The sequence below is a fragment of the Helicoverpa armigera genome, chromosome 9 (genome assembly GCF_030705265.1).
Source record: "Helicoverpa armigera isolate CAAS_96S chromosome 9, ASM3070526v1, whole genome shotgun sequence".
NCBI lineage: Eukaryota > Metazoa > Arthropoda > Insecta > Lepidoptera > Noctuidae > Helicoverpa > Helicoverpa armigera.
In genome coordinates this window covers 4,992,978-5,016,350 of record NC_087128.1, presented here as the reverse complement: position 1 = coordinate 5,016,350, position 23,373 = coordinate 4,992,978, and the positions used below count along the sequence as shown (strand labels likewise).

The 23,373-nt window shown below is 37.3% G+C and overlaps 1 protein-coding gene across 5 annotated transcripts in view; it reads left to right on the top strand.

Annotated features, from left to right (window-relative positions):
- LOC110375699 (transcription factor Sp9) overlaps positions 1–23,373 on the top strand; it is a 66,738-nt gene that overhangs the window by 28,087 nt on the left and 15,278 nt on the right. The window contains exons 1-2 of one of the 5 annotated variants that reach the window (XM_021333934.3): positions 9,325–9,645; positions 12,246–12,293. The exons of 1 other annotated variant lie outside the window; for it this stretch is intronic. In XM_021333934.3, coding sequence (XP_021189609.1) covers positions 9,568–9,645; positions 12,246–12,293 — 126 coding nt within the window. In that variant the 5' untranslated portion in view covers positions 9,325–9,567. Of the gene's footprint in view, positions 1–9,324; positions 9,646–12,245; positions 12,294–18,748; positions 18,961–23,373 lie in introns of those variants that run through there. 3 more of the 5 variants (XM_021333935.3, XM_021333936.3, XM_021333937.3) reach the window with 3 other exon arrangements.

Genomic DNA, 23,373 nt, shown 5'->3' with positions numbered 1-23,373 from the left:
GTATTGAGTGTACATGAGCAAATTTCCTCATTAATCAAAGCTTCCAAACAATGAAATTTCACTTTCGTGTACCAAAACTCCGAAAGCAACCCGACCCTATTCACTCACATCATATCTAGATATCTGGCGTCAAATGAGCGATGCCTGGCAGCGGTCAGCTAATCCTTATAAGCCAGATAGAACAATATACCCGAGTCCTGCCGTCCAGAAATTTACTGTCCATAATTACAGGGTTGGGCCAGTTAATTGCAGCCGGCCAAGCCCCGGTGCGTCGCTCGCTTTTTTTCACTAAATAAAAATTGACTAATATTCATAATAAATAATGAACTCTCCGTTCTCAGGATTACGCTATGTAGATATTCGAGCGATTAATGTTTTTCGAGGTTTAATCGAATGATCGCGGCTGGTCGGCGAAAACATTTTTTTGTCGAGATGTTCTTGTACGCTGAAGCAAAATCGAGATTATTTTCTGTACAAATATTTTCCAATAAGATTTACAAGTAAACTCTGTTGAATATAACATATTATAAATAGGAATTAGGTGGGTTTTCACTGCGTAAACAATCACTCAAAATGCCTTCTCCAGTTTCCCTAACATAAAACCATTATGGAGTCTGAAAGTCAAGTTCTTCGAAATCGTTCGACCCTTTTAAAATCATGTCACGTCGTCAGATCCTCTAGAACCCTTGATGAGTCAGACCGTAATTTGCCAAAACCCTTTTTAAAACTGGATTAGTCTGGCAAACAATAACACTTTTCGTAATCAGTGATACCAATTGGTCGCCAACGTCGTGTTTCAATAACCATTAACTTTGATTTCAATAAAAAACCAAAACGAATAAATTTTCCTTATAACAGCAGATTTATCACACGACCTATTGATGGGATGCATTTTGGTAAATATATCATAATTTAGGGAACGAGGCAAAAACTCGTTCACCTCATGCATGTTGCTTGTTGCTTTAGGCTCTTCTTATAATTGTAGGGTTTCACCCAAAAGCCCTCAATTATAAAATAATAGCAGATGTGGATCATAGTAATAACAATTATTATCACGCTCGCTTGCTATCATTATGGTTGAAATATGGCCGTTGCCGTCGTATGCAAACTTAGGAATTTTTGCCGCGATCTGCGATCAATCGACCGCGCCGGACTGTCTCACTTATCATATACCAACTTGTTTGCTAGAGTTGCGTCTTCAGACTTGTTTTGTTCATCGTAAAATATGGGGTATGTTGATAAGAAACTTGTTCAAGCAGGATTTTAGATGAACAAGTGTGAAACTTTTATAAACATTTATAGCGAACTTACTAGTTTATGAAGACATAATAATGTTGATCACTTTTGTAGTTCCTGCTGGCGAAACATCGTCACATGGTATAGATTATATGCGTAAAGCGCGTGGTCACCGAATTTACACCTAGTTGTACTTAATTGTGTTTATAGAGTCACTTACCAATTGAAGAACAAAATGGTCGAAGCAAATACTTAACGATGATGAATGGAGTAGCGTATAGAATTACATGACTTGAAATCACCAAAATAATAATTATTTTAGATTTCTCCTCAATTACCAAGCTGACATACAAAATTTAGACGTCTAGCTGAATAATTAGGAACCTAATAAAAGAATATAATTGCCCCCATATCCAAATCGAGGCACAAAATGGCTGACTAGAAGCATTAAAAATTCTTGACCGACTGACTTAATAGATGAATGCGGAACATTATACGGTCTGCTCACTGTACATAATTATATGTTGAAATCCCAGTATATTTGACCGTACATAATAATGTTAACTTGTAATGCGCCGATTATTCAAATTCCCGAGCAAGTGGCCGGCCACGCCTCTTTGCAATCGCAATCTTAATAAAGACTTCCTAGGTGCACTGAAAACTTATTTATTTTTATGAAATATCGTCCGTCGCGTGTAGTTTTAATTAAAGATAGCGTTTAATTAAAAGCTCCACAGATGAACGTCAGATGGGATTCATGTCGACTTCTTAGGAATTTGGTTTAATGAAAGCTTCTATGTCTTTTAGAACCCCATTTTCTATGGTAGTTTCATTCAATTTGTTTTCTGAAACATCTGTCGTAAATCATAATCATAGGAAACACACAAGCTATACCTATGTAATTTTCTGGTTCTTATGTAGCTATTCTCATCTACTGGTAGGAAAATGACATATAATTTTCGCAACTGAGACTTTATTACAGTCTAACCACTGTTTTCAAAAACTATAAGCGCCTCTTTATTTGTAAATGTCGTTAAGGTCTACTAATAACAAAATCTACATATAATAATGTAATGAATAATGATTACTGTAATAAAGTTGTGTATAAAGTGCCAATGGTGTAGGTATAAATCGTTGGTGGTCACTGCATCGCTGATAGTGATGGAGTGGACAGCCCTAGAATGCGGCGCAGCTAGGCATGCGCTCGCGCACTTGTCGGCACTCGGCTCGGCGCGGTGGGCCGCGAGCAGCGCATCGCTATGCGGCCATCATTACATCGGCAGCCCCGCCGATTAATCATTGCTCCTCTACCGGATAATTCGGCGGTTGATTTAGTGAAAAACAACATGTTATTACGGGATAAATCTCTATCTAGAAAAGCTAAGAAGGCCTAAGCGCTCGCCTGATTTATTGCGCCCCCGGCCATCGCCGAGTTGCGTTTGATTTGTGATTCCCAGACAACTTTGTTGTTTTCATCTTTAGTTGAATTTTAATTAATGGTTTACAAATTATACGGTTTAGTGTGTAATTATACTTTATTGTAACACTGATTATTGCTTTTTCGATTGTCCGTTTGAAATATATCCTCGCGGTTGTGGTAAAAAAACAAAATTATATCATAGAGATTACAATGATATCGATAGACGAAGATTTTTCTGTGTGATTTATTGCAGAATAGTCAATACTGGTATTGGATGTTCAAAAAACACAACGAGTTCATTGCCTTAGGCGCAACCTCTTTGGGTTAATTATTTGGAATCCTGCAAAATATCACCCAAGTGAGAAACGATCGCATCTGTTTACAAAACGTATAATTATTATTTTTATTTATGAGTGTACACTTGCAGTCAAAAACTTACTTCGCTACGAGTATGTGCTACGAATTTTCGTAGCACACAGAAAAAACGAAACTATTGACCACTCATTTTTGTAGACCAATAAAAGCATTTTCGCTTACAAACCACAAAAATAATAATGTTACAACTTAATTCCATATAATCATTTTCACTAGAAATATAAATGCTAACTTAAGCCCACACTGTATTTAAACATTTGGCGAGGCTACGGGTGTCGATGACCTACGAATTTTCGTAGCGTTCAAATTCATTTTGCCAACATTATTTTAACTAATATTTTTTTTATTTTTAGGTTTTGTTTATTATCTTATAAAAGGTTCAAAGACCAACCAATTCAATATAAGCATTACACTGTATTAGAAACATATAGGTATGTGTACATACGATGCGTAAAGCCGAGGTCCGGCGACTTACCCTTTGGTATCGGCGCTCGTAATGCTCGGCGAAGATAATATCTTGATTTATTGCGGCTATCGACCTCCCCTCCCTCCACACTCCCCGCTCCCTCCTCTAAACTCACCTGATTTGCCTTCTTTCAAACTTCATAGTGATAGCTAATTGGAATGCGTGTCAGATAAGGAAACGACTATAACGCTCAATAATTAATAAATCTATCGGCGGATCATCTGAGGCATTTAGAGGCGTACTCCGTTGCGGGAAATTAATGAAGTCTTCCGCGGAGTGTTTCGCGGTTTAATAGCGGCCATTAATTTTATCTCAACAACGGACATCGCCACGCGGCGCGCCCATGTGCCGGCTATAACCGTCTCCACTATTCGCATTGCACCGTATTAATAATATTGTACCTATAACACAACTCGGTTTCATTATTCCATTATCGATCTAATCTCAAAAATCTAATTAATCTGCAACAAATGTTTGGGTAGAGGTTCTTGATTGTTTCAATTTACGAATAGGTTTTAATCACAAATTAATGCTGCAAGACGAAGGCTGTTGATTAATTCCTGAGCATTTTAATTATATATCACATATAAAAGACGTATCTTTATTCTATTATCTAATTACACACATAATTTAATACATATTTATAAGCACACCTAAAATAGAGAAAGTAGTTTTCTAAAGTGTACGGCCATGAAATATGAATTCTCGATTAAGTTTTCAATTAACAACCGCTATTATTTCTTTATACGTTGCGGTTATCTCTTTTTATAATTGGAAAAATTCATCTCGAGCGTCGTGTGCGCAACTGAGCAACTCTCACATGGATCGCGTTCACGGACCGCGCACTTATATGGTAATCGGTGCTTTGTCAGTGTCTCAGCATGATCGTGTTTCATCTCGGCCGCTACGGACGCTGTGCATTTGTGCAACTTAGCTGTATGTACGTATGCTCCGTTGCAAACTTACAACCGACCTCAAAGAAAGTATTTCATCCGTCCAACAATATGGTGATGGCAACACTGAATGGTTTGAAGGGCTCTTTCGACCAATGCTAAACCTTTAAGCGCGGCGTAAGTATTCAATAAAATATTCTCCAGTCGTAAAGTGAAGCGCGGCGCAACGAGCGGCATTCATCACAAAAAACGCCAAGTAGAAGCTTCGACAAGCTCACAAAAGCTCGTAAAAACTCTCGACTATTATGTAGTTATTGTTACAGGGTGGAAACACCATTATTACACGGGTTGGCCGGTTTATTTTGTTGTTTGGCAAGTCGCGGCGCGGCGCTGGTGTCGGCTCGAGCCGCGCATTGCTCGCGTCTCGCGTCCGCGTCGACCTGTCACGATATATGCACCTCATATATGGGATTCACGCAATTTATTTAATAATTTGGTTATCTTTACATTATTGTGAAAAAAACTGTAAATTTTATCGATACCATCAAGTCTGACCCGCAGTAACAACAGAGGTATTGCACGTGTATCGCAATCACAGTAACTTAACGCCATCCAATTATTCATATTTCAGGTACGTACTCGAGTACTTACCTTAAAGTACCTATCGAAACGTATTACAATTTGTTATCTCAATAAATCGATTGTAGTATTCAACAGATTTCAACATTTCAAAACACAATATCCTCTTTAGATTTAATCCTATTATGTTCGTAAACAGTGTCAAGGGCTGACGTATATCGTCAAGTGAACATCTCAACACTGCGACAGACATTGTCCCGATGTTCCCAACGGATCAGCGGAAACATTTTGAATACCTTTATTCCGGGATTACGCGAAATTTTGCATAGGAAACTGTCGCCCAAAGTCCCGGTATTGAAACATGAATGAATCTGTGTGAATGGAGATAATCCGGGCGCTCAACAATGCTTCGCCACTCAAAAGACCAAATCACACGTGTTGTCAATGAAGTGGACGTTTTACATATCTGCGAGTATTAGATTATCTCTGGTTTTGCTTTGTCAATATTTAGCGTAAAATATTGCACCTTTCAACAATAGATTGTTTTGAATCTGCTACTGTTCTATTAAATCGCATGAGAAAATATTCCTTGTGGGTACTTAATTCATTTATCTATCTAAACAGCAATGAGTGGAAACAGTTAATGTAATTTCTAATAAAGGTAACTACTTACTTATTTTACAAAATCCGTGACAATAGAGATTGGATCTATAAAATGTTCTAATGCTATCCAGCCATAAAGTTTACTTAACTTACATAACCATAACATTTACGTAAGCGCAAAAAATGTGAACCAACCCTCTCATTTCCAAAATTAAACCCGTTTATCAATAGTTCCACATTTGGTACCCAACCCAACTTTTATCAGTTACGAGCTCGGAAGTAGGTGTAAGATTGCAAGCGGATACGATGCACCCTTCATAGAACGCGCACTCGGATTGCAGGGGCCTTGCACTTCGAAACGGCTGTGCGTGTATGCAATTGTTTAGTGATGGTATTATTTCAGGTAGAAGCTGTTGTCTTTTGTTAGGTGAATGATATGAGATATGAGAAAGGTGTTTCAATTAAAAACTACATGTATGATAAGTATGTTGAATGTTCTATACATTTTAGTCATTCGATAGGTTTATTATAAATTAAATTGAGATTAACATATACTTAACTAACTAATTTTATATATTGCATTGTTGCTTAGGGCACAGTGCCTTTAGGAAATACCTATACAGAAATTACAGTACAACCATATATTATACCTACATACACATAAGTACTTGATACATAGTATTTGATACCAAAATGAATCTCGATATCATATACATACGCCGCCCGTCAACTCTAACAATCAGGTTTCATAAAACAGTCCCCCAGATTTCAAATATACAGTACAATCAATAAACCATATATTCTTTGTAGTACTACATAATATACAAAGCATACAAAATCCCAGAATAATACTAAAAGTAATAATGAAAAGTGTTAGTTGTTTTGTGATGGCAATCCGATACGTTCGGGTCTAGGGCGGCGCTGGGCGGGCCGAGGGCGGCGAAACGTGCGCACGCGACGAAATTGTGACGTTTTATGTCGCAATGTGTTGAAAGTGAGATTTTTTGGCGCGTTTGATATGTGTGAGTAGTGACCTAGTTTACTGTGAGAAAGAAAAAATATTAGCTGCCCAGTCAGTTTGCATTTATCATGTTGAACGGATTAAGATGCAGAATCAGAAATCAGTCGAAGTAAGAAAAATAATTCATCGAGTCTTCTCAACTAGATAAATATATGGGAACTGTTGGCAGTTGAGCAATCAGGTATATCTTTTACCAATGTAGAGTTTCCTAAAATACTACTTTTGGGCCGTATTCAAAATATGTTTTAGCATTGCTGTCCAACAAAAAACTATCAAAGTAAACAAACAGCTTCTCAATTCAAATTCTCACATAACCAGACCTCCACATTAGCACTACATAACAGTGAACAATAGCACCACGGCTTGCGCCCGCGCTCCTTGGACGGTTCGCGCTTGCGCAGCGTGCGCCCCGAGATTACAATAATTACGCGCACACGCCTCACCCACTCTGCTCTAATAACTATCATTTACTCATGTTATTCTATATTCTATACAAAATGGTTCCCTATCGCACGGTGACATCGACGGACCTCATTGTGAAAATCACGACAGGAATTGTTTAAAAAATAATGTATAACATTTTTGAGTGACGCTAATGGATATATTTATTCAGTTATGTGTCGATGTGGGGCGAATGTCCAGTATGTAGTTTTGTTTATAAAGGGTGGGCGTTTATACAGTGTCAAGCATATAGGTAGCATATTTTTTGTTATGCATTTTTGCTATGCAATCGGTACTCAAAAGGTCATGTCTAAGGTTTTCCATTTTGCTTTAGCTACTAACCTCTTTGCAGGGCTCACCATCTTACGGACTTTTTTTTCTATGATGAGACAACTTTTTTGAATTTCGAATCTTGTTTCCACTCTATGGTGACCAACCACTGTTCACGTTTGACTTGCTCGAAAGTATGTCAGTGCAAAGATAGAGCATTCCTGACAAACAGTTACAACTTGACACGTAACTACAAGACTGACTAACTTAATGGTAGTGTTAAATACTATCGTAACTAAGATCATGACAAGTGTGATGTGAAAAAAGCAAGTTTTATTCCGGCAACTGCTGGGTGGTCTTATATTAGTGCGACATGATATATAGCACTTATAGTGGCATACTATGTTTTACACTCATGTGATACAAAATGATGATACACTTACGTTTAAAGTAGTAAGATTAGTAGTTTGTAACAGCTTCATACTAATAGTTAAGGGAGGAGGTAAAACCTCCGCAATACTGAACTTATTTGAAAAAAAACATTGTTGGAAAGCTCCGCTATAAACCAGTGTCATCGACTTTATTTATCTGGGAATTGGAAGTAGGAGTAGTTTTCACGATACGCAGTTAACACCCCGGGCGAAAGTTAGGTACTGTTTCACAAAATTTTATATTTATATTTATAATACTAATGAGATTTCAAAATCATGTAGTTACCGTGAGTGTCATGTAAATAAATGTTGCACATTTCTTCCGTGAACAATAAAGTTCTCAACTTACACTTCATCTCGTACAAAAAATAGTTCTAAACGAAATAAAATCAGTCCAACCATCTGTTAGTGTATCACAGGAATATTTCGCGTGATCCAAACATTGTAAGGAAAGCGTATCCTGTCATACGAGTCGTATCCGCCCCCATTCGGTGTGGGACAGTAAAAAATGGAGCAATTTTTATAATAGTCGCATGGGGTAACGATCCGATGTTCTTTATTATGAACCGGAAACATTTATTACTTTGGGATGGTGTAAAATTGTCTTGGTTTTGGACTAATGTGAGATAGGTGGATTTTGATTTGGAAATGCTGGTACTAATTGCAAATATCCCTGATCCAATATGACGCTGCAAACTGGCCCAGTAATATTTCTTCTAAATGTTTTATAATATCTATGTAATTAACAAAAAAAAAAAAACGAATTAAAAGGATTGCTTTATAAACAGGAAAACTCGTTTTGACAATGTTTATTGTTTTCTATCACACGTGAATTGAAGTTTGTGTTTTTTGTTTAAGTTCTTATAGGCATTAATATTGAAGTGTCTATGTACGTAGAGACTGAGTATAGATTTCTGAACAAACTTGAATACGCTCACACTAAACTGCCGTTTAACGTCTGTTTATTATTAAATATTACCTTTCCCAAGTTGAACGAGATTAGTTGTCCAATTTGAAATGTTCAAAAGGAAGGCGAACGGTCTATTAAATTTCACAAGTTCTTCCGTTGTAAAATTAATAGAGAAATCCGGAGTTCGAGAGCCAATCATTTCCTCTGGGAAATTTTTCACCCGACAGTTGCTTGATTCAATATTTAGTTTCTTCCTTATTAGAGAGTTGCGGTATTTTTTGTATATTTGAAAATACGTTTACCAACATAACTAAAAAATGTTAAAAGGATAAAAAAGTGGAAGCGTGCCTGGAAGTTGGAATATAGGTAAGACTTTAGTTCTGATTAACGATGCCTCAAAACAATTTAAATTAATGCCATATATTGTTTAGTAAAAACAAATCATGAAGTTTACAACCTTACTGAAAGCTCATTATAAGCCAAGGCATTAAGATATGAGTTATAACATAAAAACATTACAAATTATAACACCAATACGAGTACCTACAGGGGTCTCACTAAAACAATCTGAGATTTAATTTCCCGACGCAGTAAAGTGCGTGGTACATTAGTTTTGCGTGTGCGACGTAAGCCCGCCCTCACGCCGCCCTGCGCCAGTCGCCGCCCCGCCGTACACAAACCGCGCACGACCGCGGCGCGAGCGAGACGCGCGAAGCGAGAGAGACGCGCGAAGCGAGCGAGCGAGACGCCGCCTCACCGACAACCAAGAACCCTACAATTAACATTTAGTAGGCGAGATTCGTTCGTCGCATCGATTCGTCACGAGTTAATTGTTCCCTAAAAATTTCCTTTGACATGGAAAATTTGTCGCGCGTGTGCTAGTGCCTTGTGATCGTGCCGTATTAGAATCTGATGGGAAGCCATGAACTGTGCGTACTATCAGCAGCATGGGGCGCCGCACCCGGCTGCCCATAATGTCAATAATAACTACTTCAACGAGGTAAATATAATTATTTCTTTGGATGTTTTTTTTTTTCAATTACTTCTTCAGATTTAAATAAAGATCTGTTTATTTTTTTACGACAAAAAGTGAAATAAGTAAATCAATGAAATTATTTTAAAAGGAAAACTGCAGAAAAAATATGACCACTACGAACTGAAAGAAAACTCAGTATATAAAATTCACGGTAAAACACACTTCAACATTTTGTAGGGCGTACTGAAAATTAAATTGTTGTGAATTATAATCTAAATGTAAAGGATAGGTTTTCAAAGAAACTTATATGAAGAATAAAACTTAGGTATTAATCGAAGAAAAATGAGCTTGATACCTTTTTAAATACTAATTAAGTACGAACGCAATTAATAACAGTATCTTTACAAATTAGCCTAATCAATAAACTTAAACCTACAATTAATTTCGCACACAATACAAATTACATTACCATTTTCTAACAAAAAAAGCTAGCAAAACAAAATCACAATACAACAATAATTAGCTAGGTATTTCATTGATTACATCGAAAATGAGACGACGTTCGAAAGCGCGCAAAAACTCCACGGTTGAACGATTGACAAACAAAAGACGTCCAACAGAACCGTACCGACAAAGGCACGAATCGCACAAAGGCAGAATGGGAATAAAAATATTTAATTGGTGTGATTACGTGGTGATTATGGTACAAACACCTCCCGGGGCACGGCGTCGCCTCGACAATGAACCTCGAGATCCGCCATTGTTGTTTCTCAGATGTTTGTTCAACTATTTTAGGCAAATACGTGCACAATGGAGGCCAATTTTAGGTGGTGATGTGTGAATTATAATGTTGCTTATTTTGAGAATGTTAACTGTGTATTCTCCCTTTTTGAATACACAATCAATGCTCTATGAAAAATAGTTTTTGTAGAAAAAATACCTTCTGCGTTTGTTAAAAAAAATTCTTCAACGATTTCAGATTGGGTATTCTAAGCGCTATTTAGTATACAAAATCACACATCTTGTTATTTGCATTTTTTGTCTAGCTAATCTTGTTAGCAAACGTTACCAGCATGAATTTATAAAATAAGTTTTCAGTAAACATCAAGTCCATACGTCTTCAGGTTTTTACTTATGTTTAACAAATAAAACGTTACTCAAAAGATATCAGATTTATATCTAATCCATCCATCCTAACAGTAAGTAGTTGGTATACATTAGTCAATGGCCGAATATATAATTATCATAATGCGGACTTAAAAAGTTAAAATTTATTTTGAGTTTCAAAAGTCCAGTCATCGTAATTAAGCGTACAATTCACTCGCACCTACTGTTAGAAGTGGGACCAAACAACGCGAAGGCCAATCACCTGCCGTGTAATACGTTCTATATTAAAATTTTATTAATGAAATGGACGGTGTTTAGGCGTAGTGTATATCGAAAATAGGCCCGTATATTTTTTTTTAACCTCTTCTTGTAATGTGTCTTTATTCCAAGCAAACGATTTTTACACAGGCCTAAAGCCTGTGTGGGAGGGTCATTTTAGGGAGGAATTTTCCATGAAATCATTATACCTATTTGCTGGTGGGAAAGTCCATAAAAAATCCTTTTATAATCCTAGCTAAATAAAGTGAATCTTCTGAATTCGCCCGTCAGTTGACTGGCCTTGCTATAATTAAACTAGTAAGAGCTCGCAATGTAAGGATTTCTGCGAACGTTGGGCATCGGCCAACGATGACACGACACGGTTCATCTAACTCCGCACACTTTTCCAAGCTCTTTTCTTACACAATTTTCCTAAAACATTTTGGTATCCGAAAATATATAGGTCGAGAAAATTAACCACTTAACTATCATTATATTGAACTAAACCCCTTTCAGTTCCCTATATTGTGTTCGATAAGTTAAGTTCTCTCACCTATCAAGCCATATAAGTTGAATTCCAAAATTTTTTAAATCAATCCTTAAGTACCAAATTTTTACAGCCTATTAAAAACCTATAAGAGAACAACATTAATTCTGCAAAATTTTATGTCGACCAAAAAATTGGGTATTCTGATTTCCCTGGTTTGGCTATCTGCGGCTAGCTAGCGGGGCGAGGGTTGGGGGCCGGGGTGCACACTGTTGGGTCCCGCAATTACGGGGCCCATAATTACAGGGCTGGCGGCCGCGCGGCGCCGAAACCAGCCCGCTCAGAACCATTCTCCTGGCGTAATTAAAAAAGCTCCAAATTAAATTCGCTCGTGTGTCCGGCCCCGACTTATGATATTAACTTTTTAGGGACTTTCTAATTAGTTTTTTCCTACTTTGACTGATGGGAAAATAGGAAATCAACAATGTTTTGTACCGTGGGGCTTGCTTTTTGTTGGGCACAGTAATTTCGGGTATAGGTTTAATAAAATGCGAATTTGTTGTTTTAACGGAATTTACATGCATTTCAGGGTGGTCCTTTAAAAAAACTGTCATTAATTTCGGTTCCGTCTGAAGCATGCAGTTTTGGAAATGATGAATCTAGTTGGTTTACTCTCTAGGACATCCTTATAGCGCTATCGAAAAATATATATTTTTTGCACCCGTTCCTTTCATAAACTCCAAAACTCATAAGATTTCTTTTTTGCCTGCAGGTTAGTATCGACCCCGTGACCGCTGATCACAAGGATATGAAGATATTAGTAAGTATTTTTGTTATTATGTTTGTTTATATATTTTGTGACTTTAGTACTAACTCCTCTTGGGTTCTTTCATAGCCCTTAAGTTTTTGAAGGCCTTACACACTTACTTTTGGTCTCGGTTAATTTTGGGACTCCAGGAGCTCAAACTCAAAAATGTTAATGTGGAACATGGGCTACAACCCCTTGAAGCTTGAAGCTTAAAGAATTGGACTTCTAGTCTTACTTCAAGCCACAGTTGTCTCAGAATTGAAGAAAATGTAATTTCGATAAGTTCGATTAAAAGTTTGTAGAGTCTTAAATAACAAGGCAAATGAATACAAGTTGGTCTATTGTTACGCTTATGTAGAAACAAAACATTTGACAAAATACGTGCTTTCAGTTCTTGCACTTAATGGCCTTAAATAAATATCGAACATAGATATCGTTTTCTTATAAAACAAATTATTTTGTACGACCAAACCGTCCAAACACAGCTAAGGTCATTGTGTGCAAGAATGCTAATATTCATAAATGTCTGCAGTTTATTGCATCAACAGTAGACAAAAGTGAGTCTGTCAAGCCAGATAAATCTATTCGCTTATATACATTACGTGGGATGATAAATTGCACATAGATAGCGTATAATTCTAATTCATTTACCTCTTGCAATTCCTTAATGATTTCTGAGCGGTAATACCGACGCCTCTATTACGATTTTCCGCTATCGACTAGCGGAATTATATCGGAACGAATATTGAATGACGAAATCGGTAATTTAGATTTGTCGTCATCGATTCGATGGACACTGTGAAATGGATATTGTGAGCGATGAGAGCCGAGAGTAATGCATTCGTCACGGGCTTGGTGGGTGCGCGTGCGCAAGACACGTGACGATCCATGACAATGTTGTGCCTTGGAATTGTACTGTTTTATGCAAAAATGTTTTTAACTGAGATATTTTTCCAAAATAATATCTAGTGGACATAGTTAATGGCCAAAAGTACTTAGGTATCTGTTATTTTCTCCTCATCTCTTTCTGCAATGAAACCTTTGCCATATTTACTTCGATACTATTGACTTTTTTCATTATTGACTTCCGTTAGTTGAGTACTTAAGTGATCCACACTTACAAAGAGCATTCATCTTCTTAGTTTCACTACAAATAACCATAATTATTAGTAAAAATGGCTAAATAAGAGATCAAGCTACGGAACGGCACTGTTTAACTATTCTACATTGTTCGTAATCTTATTGCTCATGCGCATTTGAAACAGTTCAAAAGAACTGATGTTTTATGTATTAATTGATTGTTTGTTCCAACTTAATCACGTACAATTTTGCAATTAATATATCAGCAAAGATTTATGTGGGCACTGTATCTTGGTCTAGTTAGAAATATGTAGATATAAAAGTGGTCAAGTGGTTTATGGCATTTTGAGTTAGATTTGTTCAAAGTGAAGTCATTCCACAAATTAATTTAAGATTTTAACAACATATCAGACTGTTCTTTGGCATACGAGTCCTACGTAGATTCTAGATACTGCCCAAGAAAACTCAGCTTGGGCCTTTGCATACAATGTGGTCATTGGTTTCTGACATGGTTCAAAACTACTAAACGTGGCTAGAATCAAGCGGCTATGATTATTTATTCGGGCTCATGCCAGTCACATCTACCTACGTATATTTAATCTATGTCATAAAGTATAATTTGTAATGTACCTATTTGACTCATATGTACCTATTACAATTTGATGTTTTCATAAGCAAGCTGCGTTGTCCCTTTCAATAAGATTCAGATCTATAGTTTTCATTGCATTTAGTTTTAGTAATGTGCAAGAGACAAATTCTGGGTCTTTAATAAAAACACTATTCAAAATCTTAGATAGGTAGGTAGAACCTACCCTAAATAGATTTCCCTCTTCTCTCTTGCTACCACGAAGCAATCCAATGATTAACAATGCAACAATAATTTCTATGACCAGAGCTGCCGACAATCTAAGTTTATTTCAGCATCTAAGCCACGATTGTAATAACCAATACCTATTTGTTTTAATACAATCGCTCATAAATGCAATTGAAAAGGCGATCGTTGAATAATGGCTGCACAATGAGCATTGAAGCGAAGCGGGCGACGCCGCGGGCAGCGCCTAGCGCGTGTGGCCCTTTATATGTTAACCAATAGTACCTATTGCTATAGCGACAGGGTTGCAAACATTATAGTTATGTATACTTTGACTTGTAGATACCCTTACAGTATCTATATAAAGTGCCTATCTTCCATTTTTATGGAAAAACTGTGCACAAGTTAGTGAGTTTTTCAGTTTGTTAAATCGAATCTGAACTGAAAATGAATTGAGCTTTTTTAGATAGGTCAAGCTTGTCATTGCAAATTAAATGTACTTATCTATTTAAACTTAAATGACTATCTAATAGATGCTTACATACGTTTATTTTAAAGGGTGCCTAAGTATAAGATTCATGCACTTGAATCATAATATGACGTGAGTAAAACCGAGGGCTGATGCTATGGTAGTAGGTATAAGAACCTATCCGTGGATAAGAGGATGGACGCATTTTTCATACGTTTTCCTCCTGGCGTTTTCCCTTGGATTTTTCCTTGCTACAGAATAGGGTGGTAGCTACGTGGTCGGAACCTTTTGTAGAAAAGTCTTTAAAGTTGTATATTTATACACTAACGTACATATAATTTCCTAAGATACACCTAGGTATGTAAATAATTGGTTATTGGACCTCGATTTACTATGTTATGTTGATAATATATATTTTTATTATGATATTTTCGGGTTCTGTTACATCATCGAGGACCAAGCACCAAAAATAATTTTAAATTCTAAAGACGACTGAACTACCGAACAGTCCCACGAATAAATGTCCAATTATAGTTTTGACAGTAAGTATTGTTTACAAGACAAGAAGTAAGTTTGTCAGTTGATCGAGACAATTACAGGCTATCGTATTGACTCGCGACAATTACTTTCCTTGCCTGTAGGTATGACTTTTCCTCATACCTATAGACCTGGATATTTGTACCTACGATTATTTTTACTTAGGCATACCTATAGTTCTGGAAGTCGCAAGGGAACTTGGTATAAGTACTTAGGTTTTTGTAGAAAATTGATCCTTCCGTTGTTTTTGAATACCTACACAAACTTCAGTGTGTGCAGTTGTGTAAAGCTTACAATCTTTCCAGGTACTTAATAGGTATTTACAATTTTACAAAGCAGTTTATAATGCCAAAAAGACTTTATTCCAGTTTTGCTTAGTTATATAAAATCTCACAATTTAGCAAAAGTTATAGATACTTACTAAAGTATATTTTAAGCAGGGATACCCAAACATATCTGGATCAAATAGATCTGGCTTTCAAACATTGCGGGCCACATATCTAGACGCATTAACTCCAATTACATATACCTAACCATCAGTAGACTCATATCTATACACCCTACATGATCTATCTACTCAAAGCTGCTTATACACCTATAGATAGGTACATGATCTATCCTCACACCATAGATAGATATGTACATACGTATATGAGACACATCTAGCCACTGCGTTAAATGGCAGTGATCGAATGATACCGGAGAGTCGGTCCGGCGTCGGACACTTCCGCCTATTTCCGACAGGCCGGACAAACTGAGCTGTATCAAGTGCTTCATAACTCGGTATACGATACTAGGATAGATACACATCAGTTTATAAAATAGGATAGAATAGAAATCATTTTATAGACGTCGAGATGGCATAGGTACCTCATCATCCTCCGAGCCTTTTTTCCCAAACTATGTTGGGGTCGGCTTCCAGTCTCTAGGCACCCCTGCACATACATATGGTACCTACATAGATGGCATAGGTACCTATAGTGTGTAAAGCATCAACATCTCAAGTATGAGTGTGACGGTTCGATTTCAGGTCAGGCAACGAATGCAACTTTTCTAATTTTGAATCCTACTAGGGATGAATACTACTAGGGAGATCAGGAATTCTGAATTATCAAGTCTGAAATTATCAACCCGCATTGAGCAACATGATAATTAAGTGACCCTCAATCCTTGTTTGTAAGAGAGGAGGCCTGTGCCTACCAGTGGGACGATGAAAAGGCTGATGATGATGATGCTGAGAAATAAATTATTTGCCACTAAACACATAGCCAATTCTCAAAATTGTAACACGAATATAAAATACTTATATAATACCATGTCAAGAATGATCACTCCTGTAATCAGAAATGTAGCCAATACTATTCTACGCATAGAAAAGTTTTGAAAAGCAATCTGAAATACTTATCAATGGATTATTGCATTCAGACATTTGTCTATCTCGTAGTTAATTTACACGAATTATTATTAATTATCATTCATTAAGGTTTCTGCTTCAGTCCCTTGGTATGTTTAATAGAAGACACACAGTCTCTCTAGGCACCCCTGCACATACATATGGTACCTACATAGAAACAAATTGAAATAGAAAACAGACCTCGCAATCAATTATTTTTTAACACCCCTTACATATTTCATATTTAGTTCGTTATCTCCGATGGGCACCAAAAAACGCCTCTCGTGAAATTTCCATATAATTTGATTTCTTCCGCACACGCCGCCCTCTCGTCGTAATTTCGCATCTCAGCATGAGTTTCGCGTTCAAATTAAAATGTTTATTGCGTTAAGCGGAGTTCGCACGGTCGCCTATAAGCGGGCTGAGCATTTTTATTTCGTTATCCGCGACACGCCCACTTACCCCTCTTCGCGCCCCTCACCTCACGTTTTCACTATTTTATGAACCCGATGGCACCCCTGTCTAATGTCGCTATAATGCCTCACGACTGTCATTTCCGGACTTCAATAAATGGGATGTTGAACCTTGAGACTTTGAGCATAAAGTTTAATATAGCTTGTTGTGCGCTTGAGCATTTTACTGGTGTTATGCGTGTCATAAAACTATTAGCCGTTTAAGCTATTCTTGAAGCGACGACGGGTCTCTAAGAAGGTTTATCGTCTGAAGGAACTCGGGTACGGAAGGGCGCTATCATTTTTTTTTCACGCAAACTTTCGGGTTTTTTTAGGTGCCATTACGAATTATTTGGTCGTGTTTATAATGTTTTTGTGGTGAGCATTATATTTCATTATGTTTAGCACCTTGTTGGTTCACCGGCGCCATTAGTCCGTAATAACGCATCAGATGTTCTGTTGTTGGGGAAATGTGTGTTAGGGGGAATTCCGAAAAAGGGATTTGTATTCAACCAAAAATGAAAATTGGTTTACCTAATTTTTATTGGTTTCAGGGAATAAACATGACCAAATCTGACAAAATTAATAAGCCAAACTCTTGATGATCTCATCGGCTTCTGGATCTATCTTGATGATGTTTTGATAGGATTTCGTCATCTTATGTAAATATTTAGGGTTGTGAGAGGTGTAAGTCTAAGTTTAGGTGCTTAACCAAAGTTTTACTTCGGTAACTAATTGCACTAACCAAATAAAATCAATATCACCGATCTCTTTAATTTGATTTTTGATAGTACCTTTCCACTACCTACTTAAAAAGTAAGTAGTAACTTTGCATAACTTATACCTAGGTAACCGGCCACCTAAATACTGGCCAATCAGTCACTGTATCTAGGATTCTATTGATTATTTTTCCGACCCAAATATCGACCAATAGAATTGCACCATTCGACGTCACGTGGTACAACCTACATGGTATTATACTGAAAATTTTTTGAATATTTTCTCTGGTCGTTGCTACGTCAAACTGACAGGTTGTGGCCGACATTTGGGACGGAAAAATAATACACGAGCTTCATAATTATCTGGCATTTCTCAAGGTTTGCAAACAAATAAAGTCGTCAAGTTTTCAGGAAAATCACTCGCGCTTCGCGCTCGTTATTTTAACCTGTTTGTTTGCAACGAACCTATCGGAAAATACCCGATAATTTTGAAGCTCTTGTGGTATTATAAGTGAAAAGTTTGGAAAGGTCTCTTTCAGAAAAAAAAAATGTAGGCAGGTCTCCTAAAATTACTGAAAGAGGAAAAGGTCACTGAAATATAATAACGTAAGACTCATGCCAAATTTATTTTTTCAATACCTTTTCAGTATTTCAGTAAATGAGTAAGTACAGCACTTAGGGGAAACTCCTGAATATCCAGGCAGGGCAAGTCAACACAGTGTTAATCGCATCGCCATTACAACTGGAACATATCTACATTCATAACACGAACGTCGAAGCTCAACTGTAGCCAACATTACGTCCAAGTACCAACTAAGCAATAATTTGAAACAAAAAACTTTATGCAAATCGAGGGAGCCGAAATAAAATGGAGTCTGTTCGTGCGAGCGCGTGCGATCGATACGCCCGCCCTGCGACCTTGCGGGCGGGGCGCGGCGTGGGCGGGGCGCGGTAAGAGGCTGGGATTGGTGAGCCCCGCCCACTCCCCCCCGCGGCTGCGCCCCCGCGCCATTCTCCGGGGAGTCGATGGCGCGCGCCACACGTCGGTCGCGCTCTCGCATCGCTCACGTCAGCATGCGGACACCGTCGCGCTTCGCGTTAACAAGTGACACTTTGTAATTGTTTCGAGTTCGCTATGTGTCACGTTTAGTGTTGTTCGTGGCGATGATCACTGATATGTACGCGCCGCTGCCGGCGCCGCCCTCCAACAAAACCATTGTAAGTTTGTTGTCAACTTCTAACTTAATGTCAAAACGTTTGACAGCTCCAAAACAGCTGTTGTATACAAAGGTCTATTTACTAAATCTGGATGAAGGGGAACAAGCTAAGGTTCTATTGTCAAGAGTTGATACTGACCTTAACTTTAACAAACTCTTTACTTAAAGTTATGAACATAAACCATCTTCATTTTAACAACACAATAATTCATAATTACATTCCTATGTAAACATTAGATACATATTTAGCGACAAAGACTAATTTTCAAAAGAAAAATCTATATGCATTATTTAAAATTATTATTAACTAAAACATATTAAAACAACATGATCATCACTTAGGTATTGTGGTATCATGTTCCGTCGGCACTTCATGACAAGGTGTCAAGTGTCAAGTTGGCTTTTAGTGGATCAAATAAGTACTGGAAGGCAATTTCTTTTCAGAATACAGCAAATAAATATGTGTTTCCTGATACTTCAGGCCTGATGGTGTATTACAAACTCCTTGTTGGATAAGATAGGGAAGATAGAGAACCAAGCCAAACAAATACATACTTGGTTCCCACAATAAATTTTAACCCGTTTTTTTGTAGGGTAGGTATGTAGATGTAGATAGTGGTCTTGGTTGGTACCAAATTTCAATTTCTTTCCCCAATGACTAGATAGGAAGGTGTGACATTAAAAGCCAGGTTAAGTGTTTATTTCCGTCTAAGAAAAAAAAACTGTCCTATGCTAGAAGAAAAAAAAGTTTTGTTATGTGACTTGAAAATGTATTTTGATCTGAAACATCTCTCTGTGCCTTCCCATAGACAATACAATAGATCTCACTCCTCCCATTGGCGCCTGTTTAATTATACGCGTAGGTGTCTATTACAGATTATTAGGTGTTATTAGACACGTTTCAGTGTGTTATATGATGTGAAATTTCAAATGAAAACACAAAAAAAAATAAAGAAGCACCTACCTAGGTGTTCCTTTTTTCAGTTTTTCAGGTAGAGTTATACTAAAACTGATAATAAAAAAAATCTCAAAGTATGGAAGGAAAATAACCGAAAGTATCAAGAATATTATCAGTAGGTACATTGTACCTAACTATCTAATCCAAATATAGGTATTTGCAATGAAGAATAGGCTACAATTAATCCTTTATTAAATGTTACTTTATCAGATTTTTTTCAGCAGGTACAAATATTAGCTAGGTAGGTAAAGGCTTTACCGAGCTAAGTAATATTTGTACATGAGCAACAAAAAAATTTGTTAAATGGTATCGCTACTAACTTATTTAACCAATGCAAACCTACAGGACGTAGGCGTAAAATAAACACCATGAAAATGATAAATGTTCGTGTTTACGTGATACATATCGACGTGTGTACATTAATTGTTTATTTTATTGTATGTAGATAAAACATTATCATTCCAACATCAACCACGCATTTTATATCTACCTCGCATTTACGGAATATCTGCCATTCAAATAAAAAATGAAGAATTGCGCTCGACGTTACCTCGATTGTCAAAGGGTGTTCAATCAGACCAATCGAATCAGACAATAGCTTCCGAGTAGAATCCCCATTGTTTCCTCTTCCATCCATCTTCCTAAACATTTGTCAACGAGAACACACTCCCCAAACGTACAAACAAATTCAATCAAACCGTTTATTGAGCTTTTGTAACAGAGAACAATGCATATTGTTCTGAGCAAAGATCGGACATTCTTTCACAAAATTATTTAGTAATTTTAATACTGAACAATAGGTAGGTATGTCTTATTATAGGTAATCATGATATGTATCTGTTATTCAATAAGTACGTGGGTCGAAAATCGTGTAAGTTTTTATAGCCGTTAGTAGGTAATATCTTCTAAGAAATATGATTCAGTGTCAATTTCTTGAAATTCTATCTACATTCACTATCATGCAATCGATTAAAGCTGTTGATGCTTTTTGTGTTTTTTTTTTTCATTTTTCCTCCGGCTGACAAAGCCGGCTGGTACCTACATGCCAGGAGTATTTGCAAAGAAGCAAGGGTGTTTTTGCTAGGCATAGGTACTGACAAAGTGACAATGTCATCTGCAATCGACATTATCTACCTATTTATTTAGGCAAATAGAACACATTTATATCTCATACCGAAGTCCACACAGCAAAGAACATAAACATGCTTCTCTAATGATAGGTACCTACTCAGGCCTGAAATCCTAAAACCCCAAAGACTTTACGCACTACCAGCCGTGGCCACCATCACCCACTTCACACAACAAATCAAGAACTTTCATCTCATCCGCACTTCAATCCCATACATCGGAACCATTATACGTGTCTAATAGATTTTTTTGGCGCTGGCCCATTCACGGCGCGCAGCGTGAAGCCCCTTCAATGGCCATTGTGGCATTCAACCGAATCGACGGCCGACAAACTTTTATTTGTAATGCTCCTAAATGGCTGTTATGGGGATTAAGGTACTCAGCTTTGTCATCGTACCATGAGACGAACGTGAAGTCGCAAATCCAATACATTGTCGCAGAAGTAATACTGTCGGATATCGCTGACAAACCAAAATGGCGGTCCTATAATACGGGCCACTATAATGCGTTTTGAGATCCGTCACTTTTGATAGCAACGGTCCTTTGTGTCACGGTTTGCTTAGGATTAAACACTTTAACTTTGGGATGAAGCCACTTACGGTTAGAATTTGTAAATGTAAGTAGTTTTTGTTGAGACGCATTTTTTTGCAAGATTTGGGTTAGTTTTTGAGTGGGTGCTTGAAACCTATGTCAATAAAAACAAAACTGGTTGTCAATTTAGAGATGAAGAAAGGTTTACCTTTCTAACTAATTAAATGATGGCATTGTCTTAAACAAAACATCTGTCATCTAAAATACTACCAAAAATAACCATCCTAATGATAGAACAACACATGCATCAGTAATTCTAATTAAAATACTTGTCGCATGAACCAATTATTTTAAAAAATAAGCCGCATCGGTAGCGACGGGGCCCGCCATAATTCTTTTTTATAGCACCAACTCGTCGTGTTAACCCGTTCATTGACAAAAGGTATTTAAATGAAGCTGTCGGGGAAATAATATTTAGTGCGCACACGACTGGGGACATTCCGACCGAGCATTAAACAGTCGTCACGTGAATGTGACGGTTTTAGATTGATACTCTGTGGCTTGGGACTCTGGCTTATCTTTATCTGTGACATTGATATTTTTATGTTGTTTTGGATTGAGCTTTTCGTTTAGATTTTGAAGATTTTCTATTGTTTTGTCCGTTAATTGATCCATTTTGTTAAATTAGTGGAAAGTTTGATTCTGCCGTAGGGTATAGACTTTCCCTTTATTATAAGATAAGTAAGTCTTTGTACTTATGTGTTTGTTTCTCTTACCAAACGATTGGTAGTCCTGTTCTTAATCAACATTAAATTGTCAACGTGTCCCGCTTGATGAAAACATCATTTATTTCACTTATAAAACAACGTGACAGTATTCAAGGCCCCCTTATCCCACTAATCGTATCAGAAACGTCTTATAAACGTCTGAAAAGCTTTCTCGTTAAGTTATTTACGTTGGCATCCGTCAACGCGGTGCGATGCCGGCGACAAATTTAACAATGTTAGTCGCGCGTCTGCGCCGACAGGGTTAAAAAAAATCACTAATGAAGTGCAAATCTGTCAGTGAGCGTGTTTCAACGATTTATAGTCGCACGTCTAATTGTTTTGTCGCACATTGTGTGCCTTGTTCAGTTTTGGTTCAGTTCTTGTCTTCAAATTGGAGCTCTTTGATGTCTCGTTAATTTGTGATTAGGATTTATTATGAATAAATTTTTATTTGTGTGATCCCATACAATACAACATAATATTAATTAAGATATTACAATCTGAAAATTTTGTCATCACATACCTAGGTGCCCATGGAACATAAGAGGCAACTAGAAAACTTGCAAACACGATCTTAGCCCATAAACAATTACTAGCAAAAAACTGACACACTAAGCAGAAACATAACAAAAAACGGACCATTTTTCAGTGGGCCACTCCCCGCAATTAAGCAAAAGCGTTACAAGCCGCATTTAACCTGTAAAAACACCGCAGGACAACTAGATCGGCCTTCAATTATTCAGTTTGTGCCGTAGAGGCTTATTAATACACCATCCACATATTCAACAAAAACGGTGCAACCGCAACGCAACGCAACGCAACTGCAGTTTCCTGCCGCAACCGCAAAATACCTTTTAATACTAGTTAGACGATAATTTTGTACCGTTAGTGGATAATTGTTGCGTTTAAGTATCACTTGGGTCTCAGGCTTTCTCGATATTTGGTTGTAGCTGATCTTATTGCTCTTTTGTGTGGTGACGGGACGCTATCCTGTTCAGGGTTGTTTGGTCTGTGTAAGCATGAATAGGTA